Source organism: Cygnus atratus, chromosome 2 (assembly GCF_013377495.2).
Source record: "Cygnus atratus isolate AKBS03 ecotype Queensland, Australia chromosome 2, CAtr_DNAZoo_HiC_assembly, whole genome shotgun sequence".
Lineage (NCBI taxonomy): Eukaryota > Metazoa > Chordata > Aves > Anseriformes > Anatidae > Cygnus > Cygnus atratus.
Genome location: NC_066363.1, coordinates 5,368,274 through 5,395,693, shown reverse-complemented (window position 1 = coordinate 5,395,693; position 27,420 = coordinate 5,368,274). Strand labels below are relative to the sequence as shown.

At 51.1% G+C, this 27,420-nt stretch overlaps 1 protein-coding gene across 1 annotated transcript in view; it reads right to left on the bottom strand.

The window, feature by feature from the left end:
• The window catches only part of OXSR1 (oxidative stress responsive kinase 1), an 87,270-nt gene that overhangs the window by 52,898 nt on the left and 6,952 nt on the right, over nucleotides 1-27,420 (bottom strand). Inside the window, exons 2-3 of the mRNA XM_035554272.2 lie at nucleotides 16,555-16,667; nucleotides 6,903-7,011 (exon numbers count right to left, since the gene is read on the bottom strand). Of these exons, the coding sequence (XP_035410165.1) occupies nucleotides 6,903-7,011; nucleotides 16,555-16,667 (222 nt within the window). The remainder of the gene's footprint in view (nucleotides 1-6,902; nucleotides 7,012-16,554; nucleotides 16,668-27,420) is intronic.

Sequence of the window (27,420 nt, the reverse complement as noted above, 5' to 3'; positions counted from 1 at the left end):
AAGGCCGCCATTAATAAGGATGTTTAAAGAAGCCTGGTGATGAGCAACTGATCCCAAAGTCCAAGAGCACACAAAGGAAAGGAGCAGACGTTTGGAGAATGATGTGGAAAAAAATGCAGCTATAAACAAGCTCCTGCCTCTCAAGTGCACGCCGAGCAGCACACGGACAGGACGCCTACAAGATGGCGTGCAACGTGATAAAACGTTTCGCGTTACTGCCCGTTCATCGTTAAAGTGCTGCCGATTGCCAACCCTGTTACGCCTGCTTAGAAAGTACAGTCTCCAAGCGCAAACTGTAGGGCAGTTGGAAGTGAAGTGGTCTTCCGCTCAAATTAACGAGCCCCGGCTCTGAAAGCTGCTAATGACAGGGGAAATCACGAGGGAGCTCGCCGTATGTCGACTTACAGGTTGGGTTTTGTCGCCTTACGGGAACGTCTACGGGTCAAAGACAAGCCTGCAGGGAGGGACTTGTTGTGGAGCCCTTCCTGCTCCGTCAGAGCTGGAGCAGAGGGGTCAGGCGACGCCTGTCCAGCTGCAGGAAGGGAACAAATCCCCCATCACTGGTCTCCCCCAGGACCGAAGAGCGGGAAGCCCCGCAGCGTGCCTTGCCCTTTTTGGCATGGCTAGGAAACAGCTGATTAGGTCTGACTCCATCCTCAGAAGGCAGTTTCTAATTTCCGGAAGCAAACAGTTAATTTCCACCCACGGCAGCAGTATCTGAGCAACGAAGACACAAGAAACCTGCGAGCAAACCGGCGTCCAGAATTTCTAAGAGGACAATGCCCTTGTAGAGTAAGATCAGGCAGAACATTCCCAGTGGACTGTCTGAACCCTAGTAAATACGATCCTGTCTTGCACCCCACACACATATCCAGGAAATTTGTCTCCTTCAACACACGCCCTGGACTATGTGCTACTCCAGCGTTCATTTCGGCAGCAAAAAGCGATTGAACAAGTTCCAGAACAACAGTTCACCACCTCCCTTGCCGTGCCAGCGCATCTGCTCACGAAGCCACACTGTAAATGAGATCACTGCGACGACTGGCAATCCAGTTTTCCAGGCAGGGTGGAGAACGAGCAGCCAGGAACTTCTAAACCCAGCTCTGCTGCTGGAGAAAACTCGTGTGTAATCGCACCCCTGGGGTAAGAAGTTCTAATTGTTCCACTGATTCGCTTTCGACAGCAAGCCACCGCAAACATCAGCGCTGCTTCCTGCTCCAAATCCAGGACGCCTTTCTTCAACCTCACCTACATCAGCAAGCACGGGGAAGAATTCAGGAAGCCCGCTCCTAATTCTAATTCCTTCTTTACGGAAAGGGTCGTTAGGCATTGGAATGGGCTGCCCAGGGAAGAGGTTGAGTCACCATCCCTGGAGCTCTTTAAGAGACGTGTAGATGCTGAGCTTAGTGATACGGTTTAGGGGAGGACTCGTTAGTGTTGGGTCAGAGGTTGGACTCGGTGATCTTGGAGGTCTCTTCCAACCTAGACGATTCTGTGATTCTGTCATGTTTCTCCTTTGACGCTCATCAGCCTTCCCATTTAATGCCTCGGCACGCGGGGCTGGGACAAGGCGGTGGAGAAAGAGATGAAAACCTGAGCAGAAAGGAAAGCTCTCGTTCGGAACAAGATTGCAGATAAAAGCGGGAGGATTACATTGCTGGAATTTACGTGCCCCCAGAGGCAAAAGAAATGTCTAGCAGAGCCGGTGGCTGTGGGAAGCACGTCTGACACGGGACACTGTAACCCCAGCAGCAGGCCGGATGCAGGACAAGTCACACGCAGAAGAAACCTCCTCCTTTGCATTTGGCTGGCAGGCAGAACCACAAAACGTAATACTAACATTTCCAACCCAAAGGCCTGCAACTGAGGATAATTCAGACATTATTGGCCATTTAAAGGCCTGGCACAAATAGGCTGGAAAGCATCCCTGGGGATCACCGGTGTTCCGCCACCTGATTTCGGGAGAATTGAGATCTGCCCCAGAACCTAAGGTGCAGCACGTTCAGCATCCATATCCTTTGAATGCTGGGCGTTAGCAGGATTCATTGCTACTTCTTTAAGACCTCTCAGCAGAAGGCAGCGGTTTCGGTGAGCCTGCCTGCCATCGGAGCCAAGAATTAAATCTGCACCTTGTCAGCCTCTGACAAACCGAGGAAGAAAACGCTCAAGAAGGAAGAACAGCCGCCTGCATCCAGCAGCTCGGAGGCCGAAGAGGACAGATGCAGCAAAGGAGCTCTAAAGGAAAGGGAAGAACAAGTTACAGAAACCAAAGGAAGACACCTATGCAGTTTTCTGAGATTTTCTCATTTTTGAAGTTTCTTCTTAACCCTGGTTACAGCATATCAGAGGGAGAAAGTTAAGGGAACTTCCACTTCCTGCCCCTTTCCCTCTAGAGCACTTGTGTGGATGTATGAGAGGGACGACAACATTAAGGCAGGAAGCAAGATATTAAAATAAGGGGGTAAAACAACGTGCTGCAGTTAGGCCTGAGACATTTACAGGCAAAAATCTGAAGAAAATAGAGTGAACGTATTAATTTTTCATGTTTTTCTTATTACAGCTAGGAATGGCAACGTATCTATACAAGCTCCATATCCTGTAATCGTATACAGTCCCTGCAGCCTCCTGCCTTATCCCATCGTTAACGGTTTGAAATGTATTTGTAGAGACACTAATTAAAAGCCCTCCAGAGGGACTCAGAATAGCGTAGCTCTCTCCTAACAAAATAATTCAACAAAAACACGAGGATTTCTAAGAACCTGTGACTTTGATCTGGCCCCTCCTAAGTCCAGCAGCGCGTTAGGATCAGCGATTAACGCGGCAGAAGGAGGACGAGATGTCTTAGGTCTCCACCAGGGAGACAGGACTTGTCATACGCTCCCTCTTGGTCTGGCTGGCTGACCTGCTGGCCAGGCACTTCATCACGTCATCAAGATGAAAGGCTGGAATAAGAGGTAGATTGGATCATCTTCAACTTTCGCAAAAAGGCAAGGTTTAACTATTCCAATACAATAATCTCCTTAGCGGATTTAATGAGGAGCCTTCGGGAAGGCAGAAGATCCAAGAGCCCTATCTGGAAATGTTTCAGCATTTAAAAAATTTACAGTTTGAAAATATTTTTGGAGGTCTCCTCTGTTGGAGGCTGGGACAGTAAAAGTCGCTGCGCGATGCAGCAGCCATCACCGACGGCTGTTTCTTTCGAGCAACTGTTTTGTGGAGTTAGCCACAGCCGTGGGTCACCTGTTAGCTGAGAGCTCTTGAAACCAGGGAGAATGTAGAGGAACAAACAGGTCGCGGTCAGAAAAAGCACAAGAACAAAAGGACAGCTGCTCCTCTTCCTAATAAAAAGCCCCGGGAGCTGGAGAGCAGGACTGGGCATCAGATAGCTCTAAAAGGCACGAATGAAATCCGTGACACGGGAATGTCAGCGAGGCAAAGAGCAGGTCAGCAGTTGTCCAGAAATATCCATTGAGGTTTAGTTTGGAGTAACATCGGACCAAAAGGCCAGGGTGCCAAGTTGACATTGCTAAGCTTAGGTCCCTGGAAAACAGTTTCGTCATCGGAGGAAAGGGGCTGCGATTTCTGCTGAAGGGAACAAGCAGCAGATAACTTCACAGATCTGTCTCAGGCTCACGTTGCCAGATCTGAAAGAGGGTGTCAGAGTAACGGGGCACACCAGCACCCCTTATCAGTGCCAGCTGTGTATCACAGCCACGTTTCTGCCACCAGCAGCAGCCGCCCTGCTCTCCTGCGTCAGCGTCACATCAGCTGCTTCAGGCTGCTTTCGGCAGCAACCTCAAGCAGCCTGACTCGGACGTGACGCAGATCAGCAGCTCTCGCGTGGTGCTCCCTAACAGCTCACCGGTACTGCACCTCTGCTGCTGATGGCTTTCAGAGATGGGAAACAGCACCTTCCACCAGCACTGAGCTTGCCAACGGAGAGAAATAGCTGAGTTTCAGGGACAACTGCTCTCTGGCTTCGTGGGATACCTCCCCTTAGAGATACTTCTGAAACATTTGCATGTATGGCTAGGTTAAGATTTCAACAAACTGACTGTACCCAGAAAATAAATTAAACTACACTCAGAACAACAAAAAGAGGCTTGCATTCAAGACTGTTTATCAAAGCAGTAACATCCATGTAAGCAAAACTATTTGCAGCCTGAAAACACACACCAGCATAGATTGACACTGATGGAAGAGAAGCAATAAGATTCTGAACTTTTACCCAGCAAAAATCCCAAGTACGAAACCACAATCAAGACGCAGTACGATCATCAAAACAGATTTGATATGTGCTTACTTGGATGTACAAATCTCAGCCCAGGCTCTATGAATAGTTAGATGGAATAAAGGAGTTAGGCTCCACCTTTTTTTTTTTTTTTCCCCTTTTGGGTTCATAAAAAAGGGCCAAAGTTTTTTCCTGTTGAGAAATTCAGATCATTATTTTTCCCACTGGATGACAGATGACCACAAAACCAGCCAATTTATTACTGATAAGCAGTAAGCTGAAAGGAATGAGAAGCAGTTTTTAAAGCATTACATAAATCACCTGACCCAAAAACAACAGGAAAGAGTCTCATTAAAAGTGAATGGGAAAAGCTCTTCAGTCAGAAAGCTCCAAAAAAAAAAAAAAGTTTCTTGCCCCATCCTCAGGACTATCCCGTGTAACTTGTCCAGGGCATCTAAAATGCAATTTCAGCACAGCCATGAAAAGAGTAGAAGCTGAAAAACGCTGGGAAACCACTCTCAAGGTATCTTCCTGCATAAAACCTAACAGGACACCCTCAAAAGCCTACTTCAGCCACTTCCCCAGCCTCCAAATGTTTTACTTTAAGCGAGAAATTAGCCCGTCTTTTATTGTATGACCCTGGTCTTCAACATGGGCAACAAAAAGTGAGATTTGGTAGGACTGCTTCAAAGCAGTACTCCGTTTCGGGCCAAATGTGCACAGGGCTCAAACACCCGCCTGTACAATGCAGAAGCCTATTCAAGGTGACTCGTACTGACAGCCAGGCCATTTCGCACCACCAAGAGGTTGGTGCTGAAGCTCTGATTATTTCCCAGCGATTTTCCAGTCTGATCTTTACATTTACGGGCCATCTTTTCATTATCAAGGCACCACAAAGCCTGATTTATTTTTTTTCCAGCTACACCAAAAAAAAAAAAAAAAAAAGACCACACAAAAGTGAGGGCAAGCAGAAGCAACATTTGGAGGTTCAAGGATTAGCCTAACCCTGACTTGGTTCCAACAGAAAACCACTAGGAAAACGTTGTATATTTTCTTCAAGGAGGCTGTGTATCCTCCTGAAAAAGGGTCGAGAACGTTGCTGCTGTCTGTCCTGCACCCCTGAAATGCTATTTCTTCATGTTGGGGAAGCTTTCCCCCATAGACACTTTTTATACCAAAATTATTTGCAGTAAATTGGCAAGGGATTCTTTTCTGCAAACAAACAGCAATCCTATCTTTAATGACCTGCCTGTTAAGTGTCCCTCCAAGGAAAGGAGAGGTATTGCTTAACGACACATGAGCACGTGGGTCATTAGAAACCCTTTAAAAAAGGCTCAAGCTAGCAGGAAATCTGATCGCCCCCAGGAGAACTGCTGAAGTTTTCTAAAGAAGATCTTCAAAGATGCGTGTTTTATGGTCATTATCGAGCTCTTGTGGAAGAAGCCAACAGGTTGAGCCAGATTTTTCCACATCAGCATCTGGCATTTTACAGTCTACAACACGAAGCCAAGAGCAGAGAAGCCAAGAAGTTTTTAAAAAAAGGCAAGAAAACAATTTTTTCAGCTTTCAATGCCTTTTCACTATGGTGCCAGGAAAATCAAGTCTTCTGAAGACAGGCCTAAGATTTACAACAGTCCTCAGTTGTCATCCAGAACTCGAATCCCTTTCGTTTCTCGACGGCAACTTAAACATGAAGTCTGGAAAATACTACGACATCAGATTAGGCATTGCTGATAGAGAAAACGTAAAAACTTCCTTTCTTTCTCTCAAAAAAATGTGTTTCTACAGCATCTGAGAGAATAAATCCAGAAAGGGGAATGTTTCCCTGGCTCTGGTAGTTTGAAATTGCCCCAAATATTCCCGGTTATTTTGTCACCCAGAAGTAGTGGGAAGGTAACCCAGCTCTGAGGAATGAGACTATACAAATCAAGCTGCTCCTACACTGAGGTTCTCCTCCCTTTGTAAGGCACCGGCATTACAGGAGCAGTTCTGCTTGAAATACAGGCGATTTAAGCTCCTCACAAGGGCAGCCAACATGTAAATAAGCTAAATCAATGGACTCGATGGTTGCCTCCGAGCTCCAGGTGAGAAAAGGTCAGGCGATCGGCCCTGCAGGAGGAGTTGTGAACATCACAGTCCCCGCCAGAAAGCTACTGGGGACGGGTGGGCTCAGTGGGCTCAGTCACATCCTTCTCTAGTTCAAAACTTTATCCGAGGCTTATGGAATAAGATGAAGGAGCTTTTGTAAATGTGATCCGAGAAACACCATTTCAGATCCATCAGCTGAGAAGATACAAGTGAGATTTTTATTTCTTTGTACTCCTTTTTTAAGTCTGGGATGGTTTCAGCTACTGCATCTGTACCTGAGTTTCCCTTGTCAGTGCCTAACGTCACATCCTCCCAAATACTCAACTGAGCCATTCAGCAAACACATACAAAATACCGTCAAATATACAAAGCAGGAGTTAAAACAAGCTACCAGTCACGCGGTTAGGTATTACTACCGGTGTACGTAAAACGAAAAGCTATTTCTGAGCCCAATGGGTTGAAGCTGAGCATTATCATTCAAGCGTGTTAACTCCCAAGGAGGAGGGAAGCCTGGGAGGAAAACAAGAGTACTACAGTCAACTTGTGACGTTGCTTTACAGGGTGTGTAAATTGGATCACTCACCTCCACTAAGCAACTTCATCACCAGCCAAAGCTCGTCTTTCACCACGAAGGAGGTGTAGTAAGATACAATGTTGGGGTGATGGCACTGACTCATCGCTTGAATTTCTTTCTGCGGAGAAAAATAAAACATTAGCAGTCGGACTCGATGGTTTTTGTTCCTTGGGTACAGAAAATACCTCCCTCAAGACACAGGGTTTAAAGAGCGTGAGAGGAAAAAGACTACCTGGGAGCTAACCACAGAAGAATCCAGAAATGCTCCTAACACTCAGCCTGCGCCATACTAGGGCTCAAAGGTATTTTAGGATGCTCTACCTGTTTATCTGCCTGGCTAGCAGAACGCAAGAAGTGACGGAAACCCCCTTGGCAAAGGCAATAAAATGCTCTCACACCAAGCACCTGCTTCCAGCTAGAGCAGACTACTCCTGAAAATTTTACCTACAAAGTTCACGCCACCACCTCCTTTCAGTGAGCCATTATACAACAGGTGTAACCAGCTGAAGGCTGTCATTTGGGAAATATTTGCCTCTAGAAAAAAAAGAAAAAAGAAAAAAAAAAAGAGTCTCTCATCCCTAACGTCTCTTCCCAGCACAAAAGCAGACGGCTCGGCTCCGTCAAGTTGAGGGCACAAAGGACAGCTCCGGCTTTTGTTGCATGGAAACAATAGGGAAAACAGTTTGAGATTAGGAAGTAGTTGGCTACTACTGATGGAGTACAACATAAAGTGCTCTCAGATATGAAATTGCTTGAGTTTTGACTGTGCTTGTTCATAGATTTTTGTTATGGTTTAAGGGTTGACGTTTTCCAGGGTATGGGGGAACAATACCCCAGAAAACAGACCGAGTTTTCATTACGCAAGTACAAATAACCACCGTGGACAGAAAGCCTCCCAGTTTCTTGGTTTCCTCCATCAAAAGCCATCCGCTGGGCCAAGGCTGGCACCCTGCACACCCACAAGGAGAAAAAAGAGAAAAAGGTCCCCCCACAGCCCTGCCCTGATCCTTTCCTCCCTAAGCACAAACCTCCCTGCCACCAAAACTCCAGGGGAAGCTCTGAGGACGTGCCCATGCCTCGTGTTCCTCTCGACCTGCTCTCGCTGGAACTGGGTGATCTTTAAGGTCCCCTCCAACCCAAGCCATGGGTCTATGGGGTTAAGGCAGCCCCACAAATACAATAACGGGGATTTCCCCAGTTTACCGCTGTTTTTCAGGGAGCAAATGAGGAACTGGTTCCTCTTCCAGCTCCCCCAGGAGCACCCCCAGCTTTCCAGGAAACCCCAATAAGCTGATTCAACAAGGATCCTTCTACATAGGAAGGGATATTTGAAGAGCTGGCGAGTTGTAGGTCACTGATCTCACGCCGTTGAGTAAAAACCGCTCTGTGAAACTAAATACAGCCTGAAATAAAACCTAGCTTCCACTTTCTGCCAGGGGACAGATGAGAACTGAGGAGGTGGACGAGCACAGGTGGGATTCAGCGACTGCTCTGTGCCCCGGGTCACACATCTCGCACAAAACCTGCTTAGGAAGCTGTCTGTAAACATCCACTGCACGACATCCCATCCACACAGCCTCTCCGAAAGGCAGCTCCTTGGGCTCAGTTTTAAATTCGCTTGCTTAAACTGGGATCTCTTGGGCTTTGCTCCGAGCACGGGGCTGAGCCCCCAGTTAAGGGATCCGTGAACCTGCCCCAGCTTTGGTGCCTCAGCCTGGAATTAGCTCTTGAAGTAAGGCTTTAAATTAATTTTAAAGCTTTTTTTAAAAAACATGCAGGCAAATCCAGGTGCCTAACCTCTCTCTGACAATTAAAAAAGAATAAGAAGTGCACAAATGGCACCAGAATAAAAAAAAAAAAAAAAAAAGAGGTGGAAAGAAGCAAGAGGGATGCAGATTTGCTAAGTCTTCCCATCAGGAAGCCCTTCCCCAGAGCCACCATTCTCAGAAAGGATCCAGAGGAGCTGTTTTTAACCTTTTCTCAGTTAGACCTCAAAATATTTTGAGCTGACTCCCTGGGAAATCAAGAGAATAGTACGAAAAACATACACAAAGATTCCATATTTTATATATATTAGCATATCCCGCCGGAATTCAGGAGACAGTGAGGCAAAGTCTGGCCCAAGTTTATTTAACAGCCTAGATCTGGATCAGGTCTTTGCCATCGGAGCAGCTCTGTACTACAGCATTTCGCAGGGATCCTGTGTCACTTTATTACTATTCCATTGTTCTCCAAGAATTTCCTCTCCTGCACATTACCATACGCTGCTCCCCAGGCCGGAAATAACAGTTTAAAGCAATAAGGTTACGTTTGGCACGTGCTGCAGCGCACAAAGGAGGGTTGCTATTATTTATTTTCCCTTTTCCCAGCTCTGTGACAAAACACCTCCATCGGCTAGGGGATGTGTAGCAGTGGCGGATTAAACCATTCCTTACACGGTGCAGCACGGCTCTGATACGTAACTCCATCCCAGCTGACAGCTTCCACTGTTCCCACGTTATTACCAGGAGCAAAAAGCAAGGTCAGGCAGCCTTTCCCTGTCACCCCCAGCCTCCTACCCCATTTATAGTTTCCTAGGCTCGTCTCACAGCAGCTACATCAACGTTTCCTCCCTCTTTGCTCTCGTGGAGGGTACCAGCATCCCGGCGGCTCGCTGCTTTCAGCTGATGGTGGCAAATCACAGCAGGCTGGGTGGTGAAAGAGTTTCCTTGCACGACTGAAACCGAAGCAGCTCTGGCGTACGCACGCCGGCCCGTGCTGCGTGGAAAGGCTGGAAATGAAGCCAGGAATCGCAGTCAAGAATCACCAGGGGGTCGCTTCCAGGAAGAGGAGGGGGGATGAAACGCAGCAGCGGTCCTTCTGGGGAACGCCGCTGCCAGAGTTTTTCGGAGAGCTCGCTGCAGAACTGCTCGCCGGACACTACAACAAAGCAGCATCAGGGAAACTTCTCCCAGAAAAGCTTGCTGTCCCCGACGCACGTAAAGACGAAATAATTAGAGCTGCACTGCCCTCGCTTTCACTAGCATCAGAACCGCGTTGGAAAACTCGTAGAAGTCTTGTGGATTTTCACCCGTCTGCCACGATGAGTGCTGAACGTTACAATTTATCGGGGCTGCAACATCCAGCTTTTCAACTGGAAGTGCTGTTTTATTCCTCTCCTCCTGGTCCTCCGACTGCAGGACCCATAAATCACGCTGCCTGCCGCTCAGCTGCGGAGAAGGAATTACCGACACGAACATGTCTACACACAGCGATGGTTTGGAGATGGTTACCCGCTCCCCCTGGGCTGGATATTAAAAATATCTGCGCTGACAAACACCGAACGCAAACAGAGCGGGATCAGCCATAAAGGCCCGCGTGGCTTCCATTAAGGGTCCTGATGAATGTTTTCAGTGCTTCTGCAGGCAATAAAAGCAGCATTTCAAGGCTTCTGAAACACTAATAAAACTGCTGTGAAGGATAATTTAGAATCACAAGCAAGCTATTCATCGCCTCGAAGCCAGACGTGCTTCGGGAGACCTGCGATGTTGGCAGGAGGTTTATTTGCCCGCTGATGTACACCTGAAGTCTGAGTTAAGAGGAGCAGAGAACCAAAGCAGGTTAAAGCCGTATTTAAGCTACGAGCTGAGCCATTTTCACCGGTATTTCCTGTCCACATTATCACCTTCTACTCTGTGCTTATCTGCCCCTGAGGCACACTTCAAAGACAGGGGCGAAAATCTTGCTTTATTTAGTTGCGCTTCCTACGCGTTGACGTGAGCTCGACAGATGCAGCACAGAAGCTGCCTGCTCGTACGTGGGTACCTGCAACTTCCCAGGAAGCCAGAAAGCTGTTGGTTTGGTTATCCTGGCTGAAGGCAACCACAACCAAAAGAGAGCGGGGTTGAGGAGGGAAAAATCAAAGCAGGGCAGATGCAATCTCCTTGAATACACCAAGCGGTGCTAGAGCTATGGGTGGCAAAGTACTTGCTTTAAGTAAAATTCTACGGGTTTAGTTAAAGGACTAGAAATCCAAGCATATTCATTCATTTCTATTTTTAAATATCAGGGTAAAAAAGCCGTGTTCTTCTACTACAATCACCTTAAGAGCAATTATTTGAAGGAGACGAGGAAAAAGCAGAGCTCAAAATGAGAGCTTCCAACCCAGCTTCCATGTCCAGCTTACCCAGTCCAACTCCACACCTCAGGACACGGAGACTGGTCTGACTAAAAAGGGATTAAATTCCCCCATCCAGAGCAGCAGCTGAAAATGTTGCGCATACACAACAATCCTGACAGGGGCAAGAAGTCTTCGTAGAGGAATTAACCTCAGGCGACGGGAACAAACTACCCCTGTGGCAGGTCATCCAGTGCCATTCCGAGGTTGTTCCCTCCTTCAAGCCCTGCAGCGCCGGTGACTACACACCGAAAGGAGCGGATGGTTGCATGGTTATGGTGTAGGAACTCACACTCTCCCATTTTTTCTTGGTTTCAGCCAAGCAGCCATTTGCAGAATCTGTAAAGTTATTTAAATGCCCCATCTCACGCTCATCCAGCCCAAACGAGGACGGTCTTCTCGCAGGATTTCACACACCATTAACCCTGATGTTCACACTGATGTTTCACACTGAACTTCACAAGGAAACGGCATCAGCCAGCAGAGTAATCACAATTTCTGCCGTTGCTGCTTTGAGGACTCTACCCAAGCAGTACACCAGCTCCAGTTCAAGTCTCCTGTACAGCTGCAATCCCATCAGGCAAGAAATGTGAAACACGGCGTATCAAATCACCACGCAGAGGCTGTGTTACACTACCTGGCACTGACACCTGGAGACTTGTTTTCCCTTGGAGCAAGTCCCCAGGACTGGAAATGCCATTACAATGGCAATTCCCGTAAGATGACAGACATGGGTGGAACATCTGGACTGCTCCAGCAGCCCGCTCCTTTGTTCCCACCAACCTTATGGTCTGCTTAATCCACTTGCAGGAGCTGCTGGCAGATCAAAGCCACTTCAATATCCTGTCCAAGTCTTCAAAAGAAGGTGTAAAACCCTGTAACAAGCACTTACAGAACCATCTGCCCAGAGGGGAGACTTCTGACTAAGCCCGGGCAGTTAACAGTTGGCTTACGCGTTAAACCAGGGGAGTTCATAATCCTGTTTTAAGTCCCACCTAATTTAACCTTCTCAACTATAGGTTGATTTATTTAATCTCACGCAACGTTTGATCTCCACATTGCTGGCAGCGAGCTCCCCAGGTCAATTCCTCAAAATTCAAAAGGACGTTTCCTCCTGCTGGAGCTACCTTGGCACCCTTGGCTTCCTCAGCTGCCTTCCTTCTTCCCCTCCTACGGCCAGCGCCCTCGCTTCACTCCTCTTCTGTGCAAGACCTGTCAGGCCCAGTGCTACCCATCCCTGGACTCCTGCCGCATCTCCCCTGCTCCTTCCTGAAGCTGCCTTCTGCTGAATCGCTCCGGGAACGGCAGAGGCAGCAGCTCCCCCTCGGCTGGGAAAGCCCTGCCTGAAACGCCCCATAGCTCACATTCCCCTCTGCTATCCACATCCCTGCTAGCTGCCGGGCAGAGAACCCTGCCATCTGTTCCTCTACAAGCAGGGAAAAACCCAACCGGATGGAAGAAAGACAACTCTGCTCCAACTGCATGAAAACGAAGCGGGGGCTGATGGACCAAGAGCAGATTTAAGGCCTTTTAGAGGAAAGGGCAGCCCACAGCTGTTACACACACCGTGGGCTGCTTCCAACAAACTTAAGCAGCATTTCACATGCATTTATCTCCTGTGGGCTGCAAGACAGCTAAGGAGTGGAACTTAAATACCAAATACAGCAGTCCAGGACCAGCAGCAGACACCACTTGACCACCTCTCCTTATTCTCTGCTTCCAGTCTCACCGGCGAGCGAGAACCATAAGCAGCTTTACTGCACCTTCCTTCCAGCTGAACCTCCTAGGTGTTCTAGGAAAGATCTGTGAACATTTAAAAACGTACAGGAGGACAAAAATAAAGCCAAGCATTAAAATAAAACTCTTGACAAGCATCCCCTAACTGGTAGCTGGGCTAGAAACATCTCTGAGGCGCCTTTTACTCCTGCCAGTCTGTGTCCTTTACAGCACTTAGCACTTCTCTTGCAGACCTGAACGCCCTCAGCTTGCTTTGCTCGCAGCACAAGGAAATTGCTCCCTCCTACACTCCCATGCCCATAGCGGCGAGAGATGAATCCACGGCAGTAAGGGAGACATCGCACAGTGGTTGCAAAGGTTCCCCCTGACCACCCACACTGCTTGCGTGCACGCCGAGATATGAGGACCGAGATCAATGCCTTTAGCGAGCCAAGCCATCCTATCAGGCTTAATTTTACTTAATCACCTTAAGCAAGGCAGCCCCACAAGCCGGGAGGTGCTCCAGCCACACTCCCGTGCCTCCAGACACCCGCTGCTACGCAAGCGTACGGGAAGCCGAAGGCCAGTGACCCATTTGGGCGGTGACAGAGCAGCTTACAGCGAGTTCCCTATAACTGCTCCTCTTCCAGCCCAGATTTGGGAGCACCAGCTGCTAAGGGGCATGGGCATGAGGCGTGGTGGAAGGAAGAAATCATCCCTAGCGATGCCAGAAGCGCCTGCAGCCCTACCTGCTCCCCCACAACCATCGCAGCACTGCTTCCTCTTCTTTGCTAGGTAAACTCTGGGAATAAGTAAATTTGTTTCAACAGAAAAGTCTACGGGTCTGAAGCACTGTAGGGGAAAAAAAAATAAGTGTTTTAAGTGCAATTTTCCCTTTTCTGTGCCACGGGCTGATGGCTGGGCAGTGCTGTAACACAAGAGCATTGATTTAGTGCCTGGGGGACAGAGCAAAGTTTCCCGTAAGCTGACTGCTGTGCTCAGATACCCCCAGCGCACCAGAAGGATAATGGATCTAATGAAAGCCCAAATTTGTGCTTTTAACAGTGGTAGGGGAGAAGAGAAAGCAAGTGGAGAGCATAAACGCACTCTAGTATGGACTCAGCTATCTCTCTTTGCACTCACCTCTCAAAAACACCGTTCTCTGCAAGGACTCACATTTATGGGTTCGGGATTAAAAATAATCTTGCAATGACGAGTGGTTGCTTAAAAAAAGGTAATTAAACAGATCTGGGGAACTGCCACGAAGGGAGACGGCGAGACGGAAAGCCTTGAGAATATTTACTCTGAAGAAGCAGCGAATGCGGAGGCAAGATTAAAAAAAAATCGAGAAGGTAACACAGAGGAGGGAGATGAGGGGTTCCCATCCTTTCGGCTCTCACGCTGAGAAACGCCATCCAACACACTGACAAATTCAGAGTAAACCAACGGAAAGCATTTTTTTCCACGAAACACACCTACCTTGGTGACCCCAGGAAGCTACTGCAGCTCCACAACACCCTTCCCCCAGCCCTCCACGATTTAAGTCTCCATAACTGCCTTTTTAAGACAGTTTCAAAAATAATTACGACATCAGCTTAAAACTGGATAAATAAGAGCTCAGCCGTTGCATCTCCGAACGAGAACTTGTTTGGGGAGAGATTTTCCCCAAATTGCCCAGGGCTTGATTCCTGCACCTTCCTCTGAAATACCAGGCAGTAAGCACGTCCCATGTCTCTTAAATCAGGTGTGAGTTTGCTGGGGTACGCAGAAAAAGAGAGCCACTCGTATCTGAGTGAAAACGAAAGCCTCACCCTCCTAAAGGCGGGTGTGTGACAGCATAAAATCTCCCGTGTTCTTCAACCTGAAACACGGCATCTGAGGAGGGCTCAGCTGGTTTTGGTCAAAGGGCTGTTTGCCACCAGGCTCTCTTCGCTTTTACGCAGCCTCCTGCTTAACGGCTTGTTATTTTCATAGGGTTTTTTGCCCCAGGTTGTCAGTTGGAGCCATATAATATGTGTTTCTGGCTATAAGAAGCCACTAGGCAAGTCACGAAGTCTTTTTACAGACAGCAGGTACAGGAAGACCTCAAAATCCTGCCTTCGCCCCAGGCATTAACAAGCACGATGGCGATATGTAAACGTCCGCCTTCACAACAGGCCTACAAACAAGCCCGCAGAAGGAGCCACGCTGTCTGGTCCCCACATTGGAAACTGGGACCCGGTAAGAGCCATTCACCGCAGTCCTGCCCCTAACAAGAAAAATCATGGTGAGGAAGGGGTCAGCTAGAGACTGAAAATATGCGATTAGACACAGTTATCTATAAAATGACCTGACGAGTCTTTGCAGCATCGCTTTCTGAACCGAACCCTTGTAGCTGGAATCGGCAATTAGTCAAACGCCCACAATCTCAATTAAATCTCCACCTCCCGACGACACAGTTGGGTTTACCACTGAGGCAGAGCAGCACGGACGAGCCACAGAAAAGACCTGAAAAGAGCACCAAGGGATGGTGTCGGGACAGAAAGACCGACTGGGAAAAGGGAAGGGAGCCGTAACTCCTACACTAGCAAGAGCAATAAGAGGATGTGAATGCAGCTCATCTGAAGAGTCCTACACACGGCTCTTCACAGGCACACCAACCTGTGACAGCCTGAACGGAGCCCTTCCTCTCTACACGAGTATTTGCTGATACCTATAACGATAAAAACAGCGTTAGTCACTAGATGGAAACTGGAGCCGGGCTTTAAGTGACTTGCTGAGAATTAGAGGTGAGTAGAGCTGGCTCTCTCCGTTCTACTTTCTCATTGTCATCACCACAACCAGTGCCTGGGTTAAGGCGACAGGAACTGCCAGGATGCAAGTGGAAAGGTAGAAAGGTTTAAAAAATATCCTAGAGAGTTGCTTTAAAAGGAGAGGTGATACAAGACCTCTCCCTGCCTCTCCTTAGACCCTGCCCGTCAATATTTAGAGTGGAAAGTTTTATTCCAGACGCCTCTCTCAGCTTCAGGGGGGACACCTCATGTTCGCAGGAATGCCTCTGTGCCCGGCTTCAACCCAGGGGCCTTCCACACGCGAGGTGAATGTGGCAGCTGCTGCTCCCACACACAGCAAAGCAGAAAACATATCCCATCAACGTGCGAGCCAGATAACAAAAAGCAAATTTTAGTTACCATGGCTACCTGCCCGAAGCTGTTTTCCATTGAGAAAATCTTAAGAAGCACGCATCAGAGGAAAATCACAGAGCTACAGCTCCAGAGGAGCCCACCTCCTGTCCCGAACTCGGAATGAGTGAGGGTTTCCACACAGCAGCCTGCAGCACATCAGAGCGATCCCTTCGCTGGCATCAGTTCCATACACAGATCAAGGGCAAGAGCTACTTTACTCAGTTTCTCTCTCTACAGGTGAAGGATAAAACACAAAGAACTGAAGGAATGGGGGAGAAAGCAAAACCACTCCCCTACATTCTGACGTTTCTGGAGGCACATAGCTTTCGATCCCCCTCAAACCGCAGAGCTCTTGTACAGGCAGCTGAGCTTAACCCTTGCACGTTAACCCCACTCAAAACAAAGGGATTATACAGAGTGCTTGGCTCTAAACAATAGCCTGAAGTTCTCCAACAACTGATCTTTTTAGCATTTTCTTCAACGCTGTGTCCCACAGCCAGCAACTGAACTGCCTCTGGTGAAACCAGCCGGGTCCTCTCACCGCACCGCAAGGAAGGTTGTTTAAAGGCGCTCAGCTAACAGAGCTAACTGAAATGAAACTCATCGGGCCATCGTGGCTGCATACCAGGAGCTCGTCCATGCTCGTCTGACACTTCTCAAGATTGATCCGTTTAATCGCGACCTTCTCCTTCTTCGGAGCACAGAAGGCTGCCTGCACCACTGCAGTCGCTCCGCTCCCTGTCGGCACAAAAAACAAAAAGAGAGAGGGTTAACATCACCTTACGGGGCTTCTGAACAAAGGAAGGGAAGTCAGACAACAAAATTTACAAGTGCCAGTCGCTAAAGAGAGCAGCCAGGTGAAAAGCAGGTGAAGCCCACCCCTAAAAACTGACCCCTTCAGGTCCATGCAGCTCACCAAGCCGCAGCAAAGAGCTGGGCTCGCACAACCCAAACAAGCGGACCTTCCCGAGGGGTCACACAGCTCTGCAGCCAATAAAATGAGCCTGCAGCTTGCTCGTAACAAAGGACTGATTCTTCCAGCGTGCTTTTAAAAGAAAGGCCACCGAGGTCGCACGGACTTTTAACCTGATGTGTTCGCCCAAAGCGCCGAAACAAAAGCCACAGCCTTTGCTACCAGCGCTAATGACATTTTTCGAATAGTTTCGTGTCCTAATTGCTCCTTTCGTCTCCCCTCCTTGTACGCAAAGGCACGAGGTAAGCTTCATTCAAGCCCGCTGGGCTCCAGCTCCCACGTGGCAGCGCAACGCCTCGCTTCTCTGGATGCGGTTTTCAAACCGGGAGAAGCAGGCAAAGAAGCTCTGCAGTGAAACCGCTCGGCACGATCCCATCCTTCAGGATCAGACAGCACCCAACAGCGAGCCTTGCGACACCGAGCTGCTTTTGGACCTGCCTCTACTGGCCTCCAGAAATAGCTGCAGCATTTGCATCTTTTCAGTGGGACGCCTGGTCGCCTTCCCCTGACAGCGGTTCCTCGCATTCGCACGCTTCGCTGGAGAAGAACTAATTCCAAGGAACGAGAGAGGGAGGAAGCTGTTGAGCTTTCTCCCCTCCACCCGCCTATTTCCAGGATTTCAAGGACGTGGCATTAAAAGAAAACCAGATGTCCATTATCCCAGGTATAACTCTCAGACCCACTTGGGTTGATGAGGGAGATGAGTAGCCTTATGCTGCATTTTGGCATAAACCGCCCCATTTAGTAGCTTCTCCCACTCTCAGCACTACAAAACCTACCTCCTGATTCTGCAACAGGGGCCAAGCACAACGTTTTTGCAAAGAATCTTTTTCCTACGTGCAGATAAACCGGGGGCAAAAGCTGGCAAACCCCAAACAAAGGCCCCTGAAGCTGCCTGCAGCAACTCCCGGTCGCCTTCGCGCAGAATTTGCACCAAAACCCACCAAACCCGAGTGCCAGGCCGGGGAAAGAACCTGAAATCCAGCCCTAAAACATCAAGAAGAACTGCTCCGTCCAAAATCACGGTGGAATAAACGACAAAGCTCCGAGAAATTCCCGCTCCCTGGGAGTCCTGGGCGGCACCGACCGACTCCTCTCCAGCCGGCGCCCGCTTCTGCCAATTTGCTGCTGCTTTGGGGGGGGAAAGAAGTGAAAACGCACGGCAAAGCGACTCAGGATGAAGGCAGCGGAGCACGAAGAAGCGGTGACAAAAGGCAGGAGAAGCCTCCCTGCAGCAAGAGCCTTTCGGAAGGGCGAACAAAACCGAGCACGTGAGCATCGTTGCTCTGGGAAGAGCCGGGGCCCAGGAGACACGCTGCAGCGGACGTGGTCGGTGTGGCGCCACCAGTGCCACCAAAATCTCCGATGAGAGGAGCTCAAGTCCAGGGCTCTACAGAAATGACTGCACAAAGAGAGGCTTTGCTTTCTGGTACTGTTATTATCTAAGACGTCGCTCCCAGAAACGACAGACGCAGAATAATTAGGAGCAGGGCCGTGCACGCTACAGCTCCGTCCCGCTCCTCGAGGACAGGACGTGAGGGCAAAAGCCACCTCTCCCCGAGCGTTTGGGCAATGCCCCAGCCCCCAGGGACTCGCTCTGGTCGGGGGGGGTGACATTACTTGAACGGTAACGAAATCCCAAAGGAAATCCTTCCGGGCACACGGCGGGGAAGGTTCCCAGCTCCGAGGCTCCTCCCGTTTAATTCCCCGCCGCTCCCGCTCCTCCGGCAGCTCCCTCCAGTTCGATGGCCACCTGCCCTCCCCGCTCCCCCGCCTTCTCCAGCTCATCCGTCATTTCTTTCAGCTCCTCTCCAGCACTTCATTAGAGAGAAACAATCAGATCTCCAAAGCCTATCAAGCACGGATTAAGCCAGGCTGCAGCACGGTGCGCCGCGAGCAAGCTGCTCTTCGGGAGCCGGGGGGGGGGGGGGACTGCACAAAGAGGGGAAGCGTGGAAACCCCGAAGGGCACAGAAAGCAGCAACGGGGCCACCGAAGGATTTGCAGCCACCCAATGATTTGGCAGCCGTATAATTTGTTTAGGAAATGAGAGGGAGAAAGAAGCGAAGCTGCAGCGAGGATGCCAAGCAGCGAAGACAAGCAGGGATGCAGAGGACGCCAACGGAGTGGAGGAAGAAGATGCGTGGCGAGGAAGTCTCTGCGGGTTTCGGAGCAGGTAACAGACACGTGGGGGAGGGAGGGAGGAGAAGTGATTCCCCACCTGCTGGGAGCTGTCCTGGACACGAAACCCTACAAAGGCAGCGCTATAGGGTGGCACAGCCCGGGCGAAGCAGCCCTCCCCGCAGATGCTGCCTGAAAGGCACGAGGTCGCCTCGGTGGTGGCCGGGGGGAAGGAGAGGAAGGGAAGAGACCCCGAGGGGCGTTAGGGTTTGTTTAATGCCCCCCGCTTCTGCCCCCGTAGGCTCTCAGCTCCGGTCCCAAGCCCTGGGATAGCAGCTGCCAAATTCTTCCCTAAGAGGGTCACAACCTGCTTTAGGAAGCGCTGCTGGGGAGGAAGGCGTGCCCTTTTCCAGCCCTTTTCGTGTTTCTGGGATTAAATGGCGCTTTCTGAACTAAATCCAACTCCTGACGTAACGAAAACAACCCAAACCTCCCAAGGACTGTCGCTGAAGCCCCGTTTCCCTGGGCCACACACATCTCTGGGCCTGTTCTCGAGCGACCAGCAGAGCTCCGGCCCAAATTCTCCTTTAGGACTGCTCAAATCCACCTCCAGCCTTCGAGGTTATCGCGACCAAAATCCCTTTTCTCATCCGCAGCCACCCTCCCCGTACCCCAACTGGCACGCAGCGCTCAGCCTACGGGAGGATTACGGGGTGATTTCGGGTGGAAGGAACCCCACAGGCCCCCAGCCCACTCCCCTGCTGGCAGCGGAGCCGTGCTAAGTTCAGTCAGGTCCCCCAGCAGCAAATTCGGTCTGATTTTTAATCAGACACCCCACAACCTCTCTGGCTGCCCCTGTGTTTGACCGCCCACACCGTAAAGCTTGTCGTATTTTCCCCCCCCCCTGCTCTCTGAAAGACTTTCCAGGGTTGCAACGTGCACCTGTGGCCTCCTGCGCTTTCCCTGTGCACCTCGAAAGGGGGTTGCATGTTCTCAACTCCCCGGCAGCCAGCAGAGGACAAGGACATCCCTCCTTCGCCTTCCTCCCGGGGCGGAAGGAAGCCAGCTCCCCCAGCCAGCCCCTCCATCACGTTCCCGAGCCTCCCGCAGCACGAGAGCAGGCTCGGGCTGCGAACGCCTCTGCACAACCCTGCCCTCTTCTCCCACCGCCCCCCGGCACGAGCCCCAGCTCTATTTTTAAGCGAGAGCTGGAATCCATCCCCTGCTATCGGCAACGAAAGCTGCCCGTGCCGCGGGCACGGCTTGATTGCGGCCCCGGGTTTTCCTCTCGTGAACGACGCGCACACAAAGCACTTCGCCACGCCGGCGCTCGGGGCCAGGCAACAGCTGCCAGGCTCCAGGTATCCAGTTTCAGGTGAAAAAAATAATAAAAATTCAGTTTCAAGCCCTGTGGGCTCTGGCACAAACTCTCAAAGGGTTTCCCTTACACCCTGCTGCTCACTCCGAAGAAATACGCTGGTGATTTTAAAAAAACACAAGGAGTTTTGGCATGAGATGCGTCGCCAAGAGCCCAGCAGCAACCGTCAGGCACCACAGCTCGGATGGAGGCTTCCAGGAGAGGCAATCCTTAACCTGTGGCAGAAAACCAGAAGCTGTACGCAGAGAGGGAGCCCCAAACACACCCTCCTTACGCTCCTTCCCGACACGTTTCCTTCGCCAGACCGAGAGCGTGCCTCACCTCGACGGGATGTGCCGCTCGAGACGCCAGTTCCCCGTGCAGCAGCAGCTGGGAGCCCGCTTTTAAGAAGGAAGAGCAAGGAGAATATTGCCAGAGTGCTGCTGCGCGCATTGGACTCGGAGCATTTAATCCTACGACGTGGAAATCACCGCTCCTTGTGTCTCCTTGCTCCTGAAACGCCTCCAGCACGGCCAGCGTGCATCTATCCCCTTTTCTTTCCGTTCGTGAAAGCAGATGAGGAACAGGACCAGCCACGTACACCCCGCGACGGCTTCTAGAAAGGAAGCTTGCACGGGAGGTGCTGGAAGATCAAGAGAAAACAGCGCGAGGATTTCGGCTTTTGGTTGTTTTTTAGAGCTAACAGAACACGGACCCTGGGCAAGCAGCTGTGCTGGGCGGGCAGCACGACCCCGCCAAACCACCAGGGTGCCACGACACGAGCTGAGAGCAGTTCTCCTGGCCATCGAGTCCCCCACATACCCCGGGGTCTTGGACGAGCCGTTTCTCCTCGCCGTTCCTCAGCACGGCTCTCCTTCTCACAGATCTTCCTTTCTTCCCAGAATCCTGAAGGAAACGTTCAGCTTTCGCCAACGTCTGGAGGGGACGAGAATCAAAGCGCAGTTGTACACGTTGGCCTTGGAGATGTCGTGGTCCTGGGGTCCTCTTCTTCCCCAGGGTCCTGCCCTAAGTAGTTTAAGAGGTCAACGTTTGGCTTTTAAGCTCTCAGCCACCAAAACGTAGACCCATGGAAGTGAACAACGCACTTCCCGCCTCCTGATTAGCCTCGGAAGCAGCGAGAAGACAGCGGCTTGCTTCGCTCCACGTCTTCGTATGGGATTGGAGATCTGTAACAGGAACACCTGAGGAACCCCTCACACCGAGGTCTCCAGGTCTGACATCAGGGGTCCTCGCTCCAGACGACACAGACAGGACGCCCAAAGCCTCAGATGATTTATGAGAGCGTTCACAGCTGCCAACGCCGGCCCAGGAGCTGCAACCACATCTCTGGATGTTTCCTCACGCCAAGTAGCCGGAGGAGCTCTGCTCTGTGGTTGCTCGCTCCAAGGACAATACAGGAACGAAACAAAGGCTGCAGGACTGAGAACAGGGTTTCTTACGCATTCTGCAGGAACGCAGGGCAGACAGGGATCTAATTAAACCAGAAATCAACCACCGGATCACAAACTCAGACTGATGGAGCGTTAGCGGGTCTGCTTGCTGGGAAGGCGAAGTTCCGTTTCCCCCACCTTCTCCAAGGTTTACGGTGCAAGAAGAGTCTTCCCTCGAGGAATGAGCTTCTGAAAACGAGCTAGCAAGAAAGCCTACGTTCAAACTTGCTGCCAGCTTGGCATGGGGTGGGAATGGTCCTTACTCCCCAAGCAGGACTTATCAAAGAGACATCGGATGCCCTGGCACAAGCCCCAGGGCTCAGGAAAGGAGAAGTGAAGCGGCGTTGATGGGTCCCGAGTACGGGCACAGCTCTTCAAACCACCTCCCCACTGCCCGATTCCTGCTGCTGAACGGATGATCTAATCCACACGGACACTGCAAGCAGCATGAATAAATCCAAGGGGAACTCATGATGGGACACAGACACATTCCCAGCACCGTCACGGAGGGGACAAAGAGCTGCGCTCGCCCGCACCGAGGAGAAAGCTCACGCGGGGAAGTGCCTTGTGCTCAGCGAGCGCTGCGGGAAGAGAGTCACAAATGTGCCCAGTGCCAGAGAGAGGTTACAGCCCTGAGCCCCCAGGAAGGTCACTGGGTGCCTGCAGGGCTGCTCAGAGGGACCCTGGGCACCGCTGTTACACACTGAGGGAAACCAGGAAGGGGAAATTCAGCTGGTTTTGTTCTGCGCCCCTTTGGAAAGCCCGTGGGGCCCTGAAGCACCAATCCACGGCTAAGAGATGACCAAAAAAACCCTACAACCCCCCCCCCCAGCAAGGGGAGCTCCTCTCCCACAGCCCCGCAGCGCTCGCACCCACCGCCGGGAAGCTCCCCGAGCCGCAGCAGCACGGCCCCGCGTGGACTCGGCGCGCCCTCCTCCACCTCGGCCACGCTGCCTTCTGACTACACCGGGGGGAAGAGGTCGAGTAGAGGGAAAGAAACAGTTAATACAGAGAAAGGAGGAAACAAATCATCTGTCATAACAAAGAGCCACGAGGAAAACCCAAAGACAAAAGCGGATTTAACGCAACAGCTGTGAGGGAGCCAGTTTTAAGGTTTAGATTGGGGGGTGGAGGAAAAACCGCAAGCCCCAGTGACTATACGTATATATCGATGTGTGTATATCCCAGCACGTGATACGGAGTGCGGTACAGACATACCTTCCTATCTTTATCTCACACTATACAGTAAGACACTTGCACTACGTGTGTGCAGCAGCCCTGCAGGCAGGTGTAGCAGCCCAACTCTCACACTTACACGAGAGCTTCTGAGAAAAAAGCTCAAGAAGAACAACTCGACCCCACCTTAAAGACATTACCCTTTGCACTTCCCCGTCCTCAACGTCAAAACCCCACGTTACCCGCTACGGGATGGCACAGCTCACGCCTCCAAGGCGGCACAGCCACTGCCCCTTTGCTCTCCCCTTGAGCAGCTGACGGCTGTGACCATTTCGCCGGGTTCCCAGCAGAGGTGAGTGTCGGCGCACCGAGACACGACACAGACTGAAAGGGCAGGCGATGTGCTCAGGCACGGAATTAGGAACAAATGATCCGTCTGTTTCTCACCGACGTGTCTGACAGCTACAGTCTAGACCTTCTAATGAAGGAACTGGCAGGAGGAACGGGACAAAGCCGGGTCACTACTTGGGAAATGCTGCTCGTTTCAGTTAGACTGCAGGTGCGTCTCGGTACTGACCTCCGGGCATTTTAGCCGGAGCCCACGCAGTCTGCAATTCTCTGCAAGCTACAAGGCCGTTTATTTCGAACCCCGTTCACGTACGAAGGATTTCCCTCTAAAACACGATTCCGCGTTTCCCCAAAGCTCGAGAATCTCCCCTTCGTCGTTTCCCATCAGTACCTGCAGCAGCCAGCTCGTCCTCCGGCACTAATCCTGCACGTTCAAAGAACTTCACAAAATGAGAACCACGTTTCCCGAACTCGCCTGTCACACATGAAACAGCCCAAATATTTGAGCGGGGTGTAAACTTGCTGACAGGGAGCTACTCCCCGTCTCCAGAGCTCTCGCCACTGACAGTGCCACTGGGACACAGGCATTGTGCTCCGAGGGGTCGGAGCCTGGAGGCCTCCAGCGGTGTAACCCCGTAAAGACGGGGCTGTGGTGCCAGCATTGTTTTAACGTGCTTCCCCCGACGGTCCCTCCGTCCAGAAACACCCAGCGCTGCACGTCAGGCTTACCACCCCGCTCTCTAGCTCAGAAGGACGAAGAGAAGCCCGTACCCGGTCCCTTGCACCAACTCCAGCAGCATTTTTAGAGCCAGCAGCAACCGCCTGGCAACAGCCACAGCTTGGTGCATCTCCCCGCGGCCCCAGGCTGTAAATAAATGGGTCTGATTTATTTCTGAACCGCGGCAAGACCCGCCTGTGGTAACTGCACAACTCCTTGCCGAGGTTCCTGCAGAAATGGAGGGAGTCTTGGGGACATTTCTGCCCCACCTTGTTCTCTGGGAACTCTTTTGATTTCTAAGGCCCTGAGGACAGAAAACCATCACCCGTGTTCCACCTTCGGGTAATCCTCACGGACTACGGGTGCTTCCTCCAACGGGTGTAACATCATTTTGGGCAAACAGCTGGCCTGGCGATGTAACACAGGGCACGACTGGATGGAGGGCGAGGAACAGGAGCGGCCACGTGAAGCCTGTCAGCCAGGCACCCGACAAAACCCTCACCCAGCCCCTCTGCTCCTCGATTCCACCGCTGACCACACAAACACCCGCCGGACGCCACGAGGAGCCCGGGCCATTTGGGGAACCGCCCCTGGGCCCCCTTTCCCCAGGCCAGTAACCCCAGGAAGCCCCCGGGGTCAGCCTCACAAGCCCCGCGCGACCCGCGGCGTTTACTTCAGACGCTATTAGCGTGCCTAAATTAGATTTTCGGTTTCAAACCAATTAGATTCATTTGATCGGGCGCCAGCATCCCTGGCTAATTTAAAGGGCACCGCAGCCACGCGGCGCTAATTCCGCGCGACGGAAAGCAGGGCTCAACCATCCCACTTCCAAACACAGCCATCTTCCTGGAGCGGGTCGAGCCTTCCCTTTTAATCACTGTCAGTTGTCTTCACGGCGCACGCAGCAATGTAAATATCGTGCTGGCTGTCAGCGGGTATTACCGAGGCTCGAAACGCAGCCCTGGTGCGGGAGCCAAGCCGGCGCTCTCCCCCTTCTTCCCTCCCAACCTCCATCTCTGAACTCTGTCTCAGCCGTAATTGTCGACTGCAGAGGGTATTTTATTCGGCCTGGGTTCCACTGAACAGAACAATCTGCCTGCACACGGTGCAGATGTTTGATAGCACAGTGGCTATTTTAGGTAAATAAGCTTTTAAGTATCTGCTCCGTCCCCTCTCGAAGGCTATTATCCTTTCTTTTCAGGGAATAGCTCGATCTAACGAGCCTGTTCTGCCTCTGTCAGAGCGGTCAGCAGCCAAGATTGCCATTTCTGACCAGCGGGCCACTCTTTGACCACCAGCAGTGGGAATCTTGGGATCTGGGCAGATGCCTCAGGCTGCCGGCCCATCAGGCTCTCAGCTGCCCAAATAAAGACTTCCACCGATGAGCTGTTCCAGAGGAAAACAGTCCACGCCCCAGCCGCCTTTTCCAGAGAAGCACAGTTTGCTGGGAGTCCACGCCACGTATTTCTGAGCCGCTAATACCGAGGTAGTTGTCAGGCAGCACTTGGCATCCCCTGCGAGGGTTTTTACTGCCGTGAAGGTACGGACGCGAAGGCCTCAGCTTTCAACGTGCGCGGTGCACCAACTCACGAGGTCAGAGACCCAGAGAAGTCCACCTCCTAGGTCACTTCTTGGTGAAGTTCTTGCAGGTGAGGGCAAAAAAGACGCCAAGTTCCCAAAGGCCTCGCTTTCCACTGGCACGTCTTAAGGACTCGCAAACCAGAGGACGTTTGCAGCCGTCTGATGGCGCCTGGCCGTAAAGCGAGCAGCAGGAGCCAGACACCGAGCCACAGAGCGGGCTACGAAGAGGCGGCTTTGTTCCCTCCCGCTGTCGCAGGGAATCCGTTCAGCAGCTGTTTCACGCGGCAGCGACAGGGTCACACGGAGATTCGAGCGGTTAATCGAACGCGCGCCCCTAATCCCCCCACGCCCCAGTTCAAACCCAAGCATTCATTAATTTGCTACAGGGATTATAGGATTCGGCGTCTGCAATAGCAGGGAACTGGCCGCCGTGACCCAGGGAGTCCTTTCGAGCCCCGTCTCGGCGACACAAGCGACAGTCGCTTTCTGGTTTCGGTCTGAAAATGGACGTGATGAAATCCATCCCGGGGGATTTCGCAGGAAAGGTGTTCACCCCGGGACGAGAAGCGTCCTCTTTAATTTACGAGGTTTCAGCCATCGGGACAGCCCAACGTCGTGCTGCCTGCCTCAAGCTGGAGACACCCGAAATGAGGGGTGCTGTTATCTGCCCCACTCACCTCGACGGCTCCCAGCTGATTTTCTTAGGAAGAATATTCTGCAGGTGCTCTCATCAGCCATCGGCTTGCTCTCCCTCCTCAAACGCCACCCTTTTCTACTACTCTCCGCACCCTTTTCACAATTCCCTCCTCGGAGAGCTGGAATTAACCCCGGATCCCAAGAAAATGGATTTGTAACCCACCGAAGACCAAAAATGAGACTTAAACCTGATGAGCCTTAAAAAAATGAGCCTTAAAAATAAAATAAAATAAAAAAAAGAGCCTTAAACCTGACCTAGGACAAAAGGCAACCGAAAGCCTCCCACGCACACGCGGGCAGAGGCCGCCACAGCTCCCCGCGCTCACATCTCCCCAGCAGACTCCTCGGTGGGGGTCCCAAGGGCCAAGTGCCACCCCGCAGCCTTCGTTCCCAGTCCCGGGGACGGGATGAGAAGGGAAGGAGCAGAGCATCCTCCCACGCAGCTTTATTAATAGCGAGGTGCTAGCAGCAAAAAAAAAAAAGGGCAGAGCTGGTGCTGAGATCGCCAATCAGGGCCACAAAGCAGTGCCAATTCTGGCAAAACCCGAGGAGAATTTACTACGATGCGAGAGGATCACTGAAGTGTTTCAGCTCCCACTTCTGTGTGGTTTTTTTTTTTGTTTTGTTTTTTGGTTTTTGGTTTTGTTTTTTTTTTTACAGCTGCTGGGACCTTTTCTCTCCAGGACGAATTTACATAGGCTCATTTCCTGCCCGAAGGAAATACTCGTTTGGGAGACTGCTATAAAGTCGGTGCAGCACAAAACGCAGAAGTTTCAGAAGTGAAATAATTTCCCCCTCCTCTTAAAAAAAAAACAACAAAAAAAAAAACAGTAGCTCTTGAGACATAACGGATGAAAACTGAAGGTTGGCAAGCAACTAAAACCTCCTTCACGGGAGCTTTTCTGTACTCCAGCAGAAAGGCAGTTTGATTTGACCAAGTCATAAGGTGCTCAACGTGCTGTGTCACAAGCACGCAGCATAAAACTTTAATGGATACACGGAGGGAAGTTCCAGCTAATTTGATGATTTGGTAAAACAAAAAAAAAAGTGAATCAGTGCTGTGGCTTTCCT